The sequence below is a fragment of the Ailuropoda melanoleuca genome, chromosome 16 (genome assembly GCF_002007445.2).
Source record: "Ailuropoda melanoleuca isolate Jingjing chromosome 16, ASM200744v2, whole genome shotgun sequence".
NCBI classification, from domain to species: Eukaryota; Metazoa; Chordata; class Mammalia; order Carnivora; family Ursidae; genus Ailuropoda; species Ailuropoda melanoleuca.
Window position 1 is genome coordinate 44,514,937 of NC_048233.1, and position 9,101 is coordinate 44,524,037.

At 39.4% G+C, this 9,101-nt stretch overlaps 2 protein-coding genes across 2 annotated transcripts in view; both read left to right on the forward strand.

Moving 5' to 3' along the window:
* The first annotated feature begins 1,268 nt into the window (after nucleotides 1–1,268).
* Nucleotides 1,269–9,101, forward strand: part of LOC117796804 (olfactory receptor 2AP1-like) — a 12,104-nt gene continuing 4,271 nt past the window's right edge. The window contains 1 exon segment of the mRNA XM_034646434.1: nucleotides 1,269–1,345. The gene's annotated coding sequence lies outside the window, so the exon portion shown is untranslated.
* LOC117796803 (olfactory receptor 2AP1-like) lies at nucleotides 1,294–4,686 on the forward strand. Its single transcript, XM_034646433.1, has 2 exons — nucleotides 1,294–1,345; nucleotides 3,742–4,686. Exon 2 carries the CDS (start codon nucleotides 3,745–3,747, stop codon nucleotides 4,684–4,686), a length of 942 nt encoding a protein of 313 aa, XP_034502324.1. The 5' UTR covers nucleotides 1,294–1,345; nucleotides 3,742–3,744.

A 9,101-nucleotide genomic window follows, 5' to 3' on the forward strand; every position in this document is an offset into this window, starting at 1 on the left:
TCTTAATGTTCTTTAGTGAATGCATTGCTTGAGTACTTTCTGAGTTACAATTTTCAGTCTTAATTAATAGCTAGGGTCTCAAACTGAAAGACTGACATCAATATCTCTGAATTATCTGACACTAGCTATTTTCATGTAGAAACAGAATGCCATTAGCCGTTGTTCAAATCCCCGATTTATTTCAACTAGCTGTGGCAATGTTACAATGTAATGAGCTGTTTTGTCATAACGGAAGAGGTGTGACCTGATATTTTTCTGCATATGAAATATTGTTGTAAAGCTCATTATTTGTGCATAATTTTTAATTTCCTACATCTATTTATCTGTATCCTTTATAAAGGGGTCAGGATAATACATTCAGACCTAGATAGCCATTCTTTCAACTAACACTTAAATTTACATTCTTGGTGCATTAATCTAATTCTCATTAACAAAACAGAATTTTTAATAACACTGGTAAGTGCATTGCATATGATGCTTTCTAAATATGGTAATATAGACAAAAGAGACAGTTATCTACAAAAGCACAAATTGATTGAAGTTATGTCAGGAACCTTGAAATTTTCTAGATAGAAATCTTCTAGATAATCAACCTTCCTAAGTTGGCAAAACCTCTCTTCTGTTGTATTAAATACTTCTGGAGTTTCCACCTTGATAAGAATATATTATGTGTGACTATTACTAAGTTATTACATTGTGTAATATGAAAACATGTCAACATATGTAGTAAAGCAATTGTTAAAATGAAAAGAATTTTATAATTTTTTGAATAGAGAAAAGCATTCTTAGTAATATTTATTTGTGTCTGATGATGAAAAATTCTGAAGAGCTGTATGTGTAAGCTTACTTGGAACTTGTATTTCCATAAAAACCATAGCATTTAATAAAATAGGGCTATGAATCTAAAAAAGTCAAAAAATATTTTCCATTAAAATTTTTACCAAATCTGTATACTGTTCTGGCCTCTGCGTGAAAGATATAGAGAAATAAGACTTATTCTTGTGGGTAATTTATTTATGTTAAAGCTGGGCAGATACAGTGTACATGTTTGATATAACTGGAAAATAATTGGACTTTATGACCTGTGTTATATTGTGGTAAATTTTGATAAAGAAGAGGAGAAACAATCAGGTCGGTTGAGATTGTTAGATACAAGTGTACGAAGAGCTGAGCTTGCGCTGACATTTGAGGAACTGTAATTTGCTGATGGGCAGTTCCCACATACAGCAAGAAAGCACAACCTGGGAGATTATCTTGATTTAACTTTTGCCAAGTACTGACTAATGCATATATCTACATTAAATGGTGGTAGCATTTATTGAGCCCTTGCCATGACCAAAGAACTGTAAGTAATATGAATTCCTAGCACTTTACTAAGAATTAAGGGAAAGGGGCACCTGGGTGGCTGAGTTGGTGNCCCTTGCCATGACCAAAGAACTGTAAGTAATATGAATTCCTAGCACTTTACTAAGAGTTAAGGGAAAGGGGCACCTGGGTGGCTGAGTTGGTGAAGGGTTTCCCTTTGGCTCCCGTGGTGATCCCAGGGTCCTGGGACGCAGCCCTGCCTCGGGCTCCCGGCTGAGCAGGGAGTCTGCTTCTCCCTCTCCCCTTGGCCTGCTCTTTTCTCTCACTTGCTCACTCTCTCTGTCTCTCAAATAAATAAATTAAAAAAGAAAAAGAAAAAAGCTTGAAGGAAAAATTATCAGGCTTGGGGCCAGGGCTCAGCTACCGCGAGGAGGGTGTGGGATGGGGGTGCGGGGAGGGCCGGGGCCAGAGCCAGCCATTGCCAGGTCAGGAGCCGAACACATCCCTGCGGCAGAGCAGGGCTGCCTGCACCGTGGACCAGTGCGGCATCACCCCCTCCAAGACCCCGCTGGTGTTTCCCAGCCTTACCTTCTGGGGGCACGAAGCATTTTACGCTGTGTGGGAGCCTATGTCTTTATCCCTTGGGATGACCGGGACACTTCGGTGAAGACGCGTGCGCCCTCGTCCCCGCTGCAGCGATCCCCGCCGCGGGGGCCCTGCTGTTCCTTAGGGGCCCACTCCGCTGCCCCACAGTCCGAGGAAGCCGCTGGGGACCTGCCCCGCTGGTCATCATCCTAGTCTTGGTTCGTGTCGCCGAAGTCGTCGTAGTGGGGTTGGGACATTTCAGAGCAAAGGCGGAAAGTGAGCTGTTCGCCGCCGTCAGAAAGCGGGTAAGAGCTGCCCCCGCTGCAGTGATCCCCGCCGCGGGGGCCCTGCTGTTCCTTAGGGGCCCACTCCGCTGCTCCACAGTCCGAGGAAGCCGCTGGGGACCTGCCCCGCTGGTCATCATCCTAGTCTTGGTTCGTGTCGCCGAAGTCGTCGTAGTGGGGTTGGGACATTTCAGAGCAAAGGTGGAAAGTGAGCTGTTTGCCGCCTTCAGAAAGCGGGTAAGAGCTGCAGTGGACCCAGCGGGCGCTGCGGGCCGGGCTACTGATGCCCTGCGGGGACTCACGACGCGTCAGACGGGGCAAGCGCGCACTGGGTCAAAGAGACCAAACACCGGAGTGCCCGTCTTCGCTGCTGCCCAGAGACCACCAGCGGCGGTCCGGGTCTGGCCCGCGCTCTGACCCCGATGCGGGGGACGCGAGGCTCCAGCTGTGCAGAAGCCCCAAGAAATCACGACGCGCGTTACCTGGGCCTCGGGGGCATTTGCAGCTGCTCGGCTGCTGGGAGTGTCGTGTGCGTGTATCCTACTGTGCAGGAGGACTGGAGACCCGCGGACGAGCTGCTCGCCCCTAGCGGAGCCTATGCGTAGCCTGAGCTCTGTACTCTCGTGCTGACCTGCAAGGTGAATTGAGCAGGCCTACTGTGTGGGCGGCCTGAGTTCCTTTAGCTACAGCACAGGCGTTGGACAAAGCAGCTTGGCTCTTCAGTGCGCCCGCCTCCTTCCCTCCCCACCGAGGACTTTCTTCTCCTCTCTTCTAGCTGACTCTGCATGTCCCAAGTTTTTAAGTATAGCAGTATATATTTAATTCCAGAACCATTTGCGGGTTGCATAGTGTGGGAGAATCAAAGGGGACCTATTGTGCTTCTGCTAAGTCCATGGAGTAAGGGGGCTGCTGCCAGAGTGTCACTGGGCCCTTTCAGTCTACACGATGGACAACCCTGGGCCCAAGGTTTTTGGGGGAGGCGGGGGAAGCTGTGGTTAAAGTTAACACCAGATGGTGCCCCTTGTCAGGGTCCTTTTAAAAAACATATACTGTAGTCCAATAAGATAGCAACTGCATAAAATTGCTAGGACAGATTTTAGAATTATAAAAAAAAAGAATTAAAGGAAAAATCAATCTAAGCTTAGAGCTTCAGTAGGTGTACAGAATTATTATTCAAAACGAGAAACCAAAATAAGAAAAAATATGAAACAGCAAAAAGAAGAAAACAACCAAGTTTAATTTTATTCCTGTAGCTCATACCTTAATTTATGTTTGCTTCGTTGGCTGATAAATTGAGAGTTAAGAGGCTGATTTAAGAAATGTATTTCACCAAATAAAATTGACTCTCTAAATTTGTTTTAGATTTGTCTATACACATAGGACGACATCTAACAACTTAGAGGAAAATCAAAATAGATTAAGAAGGAAAAGATAAATGAATGAAAAAAATGGGGAAAGCAATTGACAATGTCCCTAAGAAGCAAACTTTTGTTAATTACCAAGTAAAATAAGAAAATGAGTTAGTCGCTACGTCATTATTATTTTCTGTCTGAATTTGCATCTGAAGTTAATGATGGGAAACAGGACATCGGTGATAGAATTCATTCTTCTTGGACTGACAGATGATGCTGATCTCCAAGCTCTGCTTTTCCTTTTTCTGCTGCTAACTTACGTCTTAAGCATCCTGGGAAACGTGACCATCATCATTCTGACCCTGCTGGATTACCGCCTCCAGACGCCTATGTATTTCTTCCTCCGGAATTTTTCTTTTTTGGAAATATCTTTTACCTCTGTCTTTGTTCCCAAAATGCTGGTCAATATCGGAACTGGAGATAAGACTATCTCCTTTGCGGGGTGTTTCACTCAGTACTTTTTTGCCATCCTTCTGGGAGCCACTGAGTTTTATCTTTTAGCTGCCATGTCCTATGACCGCTACGCTGCCATTTGTAAACCCCTCCATTATACAACTTTAATGAGCAAGAGACTGTGCATTCAACTTGTCCTGTGTTCCTGGTTCTCAGGATTTTTGGTTGTCGTTGTGCCACATACAATGGCTCTCCAGCTGCCTTTCTGCGCATCCAACGTCATCAATCATTACTGCTGCGATTATACGGTACTGCTGCACCTGTCCTGCGCAGACACACGTTTCATAGAAACGATGGAGTTCATCTCTGTGGGAATTACCCTCATCTTCACCTTGGTGCTAGTGATTCTTTCCTACATGTACATCATCAGGACAATTCTGAGAATCCCCTCCGTTCAACAAAGAAAAAAAGCTTTTTCTACATGCTTCTCTCACATGATTGTGGTCTCACTTTCTTATGGAAGTTGTATCTTTATGTACATAAATCCTTCTGTTAAGGATGCAGAAACTTTTAATAAGGGAGTGGCTGTCCTAAATACCTCAGTTGCCCCTCTGTTGAACCCTTTCATCTATACTCTAAGGAACAAGCAAGTGAAAATAGCCTTCAAAGATATGGTCAGCAAGGTAACAATGTTTTCCAGAAGGTGAAACTAACTGAGGTTCATAATAATAATAAATAACACGTAAATGTTTGGAACAGTGTAGATGTACATTATTATAGCATCCAAGTGTTTGTTATTATATATTGTCAATATTCCTAACTGAACGCCGAAACAGTAAAACTGCTTATTTAATGAAACCTATTTTGCCATCACTTTATTTCTTAAAATTTTACAGGCCTTGAGTGTGTATATATGTGTGTGTGCCCTCTAACACTTTTGTGCTGCTTTTCCTTATTTGTACCTCGCTTTCAGGGAAAAGATTTGGGAGAAAGGCAGAATTGGGAATATGACTTCTAATTGTTTTTTACAATTCAGCTTTTCTTATCTTATCCACTGCTGGATGGTGTTCCATGTCTGTATTTGGTAACTGAGTAACCAAACCTATACCCAGAGGAAATCTACTTCAGTTTGTTAAGAATAGCTTAAATACTGTTACTGTATTAATATAAAGTTGGTTATTTACAAGTTATATTATTCAGATTTAAATTTAGTGTTTCCACAATAATCACCACTGATAACTTAGGCTACTCAATGTTTGAGGGAAAGAAAGTTCTGAAGAAGGAAAATCAATATATGTTGGTTTTCAAACTGATTGCAAAACGGTTAATAATGATTTATACACACATTAAACTCTGAGTGAATCCAGGAAAGAGGTAAAGGGATGATTCAAATTTGAGTTAATTAGCAATATATCAATAGCAAATTCATACAATTTAGTGTTGTTGCCTCGTCATTGTTCTGGTTCTCTTCTACAAGAATATGAAATAAAACTGTATTAACAGTATCTATGGTGTTAATAGTTTTGTAAACTTTAATCATATTCTTTCTAAATTTCGTACTAAATTTTAAATTTCTGATATTTTCCAGCAGGATGTCCATCAAAGCTGATATTTTCTGAACATTTCTTGTCCATATTAATTTTTCAAAAAACATGGGTTAGACTCATAGTATGGGTAATTTTAAAATTTAAAGAAGCCAAGAAAAATTTTAAAATTATAGATGTTTTACTTTAATCTCTGCAATGTACAGATGAAGAAAACTGAGTCCTAGAGATTTTAACAAACTTTTATTAAAACATATGGTTAAGTTTGTGCTCTTGAATTCTTTAGTCATCCATCTAATTATTCAGAATCTACTAATAGGAGAGATAGTAAAAGAGTGCTCTGGGAAACCACGGAGGAGAAAGATGACTGAAAATGTAGAACTTCTTAGTTCATATACACCTTGCCATAACTTCATCAGAAAAAATACCTAAATACCGGACACATAGCTGATGTTAACAAGTGAGTAAGTTAGATCTTTGTTAGTTATTTAGATTGACAGGTAACGGACACATTAGTTCCCCTGATTATTTGTTTTCCACATCATCAGTAGTATATCAATCAGTCATCCAAAACATTAGGTCACATTTTGGTGGTTGCTCATTTCAAAAGACAGATCAAGCATTGATATGTAGCTGAACACTTATTTGACAGAGGTAATTACTTTTAAAACAGATAAAATTCCGTTAATTCCTGATTTAATTAAAATACAAAAGTAAATCAACCAACCAACCAACCAACCAACCAGAAATCTAGGAATATTATGCTGAAGTAGTTGAAATCTGCAAAAGATAGAAAAAAAAAGTCAGTGTAGAGGAATCCTAGGACATCCCGGGTAATACAAGGCAATAATAATTGAGTCTCTTAAATCAATTAGAATCTGAGTTGAGTTCAGGCTGGGTTGCAGGTTTTGTTGCTGTTTTGTTTTGTTTTGTTTTCCTTTGTCTTGTTTCTTTATCTGTTTTTACAATTTTATGGAGTTACAATTTATGGAAAATAAAGTGTATCCAATGAAGTTTATAACTTGACATTTAATACATGTATACACCTGTGAAAACATTACCAAAATCAAGGTAATGAATTTCAAAAGTTTCTTTAGGCAGTCTGGCAATATATCTCTGGAGGCTTTTAATATTTCAACTTGGCTAGGCTGAACTATTTTTCTAGGATATCCCTTCCCTGTCTCCTGTGTTAGTGGACCACCAGAGAGATTATTTGGGATATTTGGAGAATGGAGTAAAGCAGAAGCCACTTTGTAGCTCACCGGTTGTTGTTTATCTGCTGGTTTATTTTGTTGGTGGGAGACACCTGGGTTTTCACCTGGATTTTTTTCTTTTTCTCCAACTCCAGATCTGGTTATCTGTGTTTAGCTCCATGGCAGAGTGCCCAAGCTTTTATAGGACACCAGTAAACTCGAGCTCAGAGGCAACAAGAGCCAACACAGTTTTCAGCTCTTTTTCATGTGATTCTGCCCATGTTAGACACAGACTTTACGTTCATCACAAAAATGAATTCAAAATGGAGGGTGGACCTGTATGTACAAGGCAAATCTCTAAAACTCCTAAAAATAGTATAGAGAAAACCCTGATGACTTTGGGTTTAGCAATGATCTTTTAGATACAATATCAAAGGCAGAATCCATGAAAGAAACGGATAAACTGGACTTCATTAGAATTAACAACTTCTGTTCTGCAAAAGACATTGCCAAGAAAATGAGAGGACAAGCCACATTGAGAGACAATATTTGAGAAACACATTTAAATAGGTTGTCAACTCAAATACACAAAAACTCTTAGAATTCAACAATGTGAAAATGAACAACAAGGTTAAAAAGTGGGCCAAAGATCTTGACAGACACCTCACCCATGATGATAGACAGGTGGCAGATAAGCACATGAAAAGATGACCCACATCATGTATAATCAGGGAAATGTAAATTAAAACAATAAGGAGAAATTGCAGCACACGTATGAAGATGGCCAGTTCTGGAACATGACAACACCCAGTTCTGAGGATGTGGAACAACAGGAACTCCCATTTGTTGATGGTAGAATGCAAAATGATGCTGCAACTTTGGAAGACAGTTTGGTGGTTCCTTACAAAATTAAGCACACTCTTACCATACGACCCAGCAATCATCCATCTTGGTATTTTCCCAAAAGAAATGGAAACATGTCTACACAAAACCTGCACACACATCTTTATAGCAGCTTTATTCATAATTGCCCAAACTTAGAAGAAGCTAAGATCCCATTTAGTAGGTCAATGGATAAACTGTGCTATCTCTAGGAAATGACCTATCAAACCATGAAAAGACATAGAGGAAACTTACGTGCATGTCACTGAGTGAAAAAGCCAATCTGAAAAAGCCACGCATTTTATGATTCCAACTATATAGCACTCTGGAAAAGGAAAAACTATGGACACAGTAAAATCAGTGGTTCTCAGGGTTTGAGGGGTAAGGAGTAATAAGTAGGCAGGGCACAAAGGATTTATATCTATATATTTATATATCTATATATATGTAATCAATATCTATATATTATTCATCGATATCATCTATCTACCTATGTATTTATGTCTATCAATCATTATACATTTGTACAAATCTATAGAATGTGCATTCACCAAGAGTTAACCATCATGCAAATTATTGACTTTGGGCAATTATGATATGTCGATGTAGGCTCATCGATTGTAACAAATGTAGCACTCTGCTGGGGATGTTGCAAATGGGGAAGTTTGTGCATGGATTGAGGTCCACGGGTATATGGGAAATCTCTGTACCTTCCTTTCAATTTTGTTGTAAACCTAAAACTGCTCTAAAATTAATGGCTTAAAAATTATCCTCTTCTGGAAGAAATTTCTAGAAATATTTTGTCTGATGGTATTTGCATAAATACTAAGTAAAAACTTAATAGACCAAAAAATAGGGAGTAAAAGTTTTCTTACTTTTTATTTCTCTGTCTTTCTACCTGATGACAAAGCCACCAAGGGCCAAGAGGTACATGGTGGGGTAGAGAGAAATTTAGAAGATAGGACAATTAGATAGACTCATCATGGTTATGAGTGAAAATCCAACCTGAACTCTTAAGGGATGCTAGCTTTTGTTATTATTGGTAACTTATTGGTATTCATATTCTCTCAGTTTATTTCTTGGCTCTGCTTTTCTTTACCCTGGCTTCATAGTGAAGTAAATATGTTCTATTTAATGGATCTCTGAAAGTTCTGGGTTCATTTTTTATAGCTGTAATTATAACACAAAAGAATATTCTCTCTAACATTTGCAAAAATTTATTGAATTGAGTTTTACTGAACTGATTTTGGTCTCATGCCCAACATTAATTGAGTTTTTGTTTGTAGAGAGAATATGATCATTTGTAAAGTCTGGGATAGAAGTGTAATCTTGAACTAACCAGGGAGTCCAAAGACTTGTTTGGCTGACTGTGGTTTCTGGACCCACATACTACTTATGGAAATCATTTTACCAAAAGGAAGAAGAAAAAAAAAGAAAAGGAAAGAAGAGAAGATTATTGAAATACATAGAGAAAGATGTGTATGTGTGTGTGTGTGTGTGTGG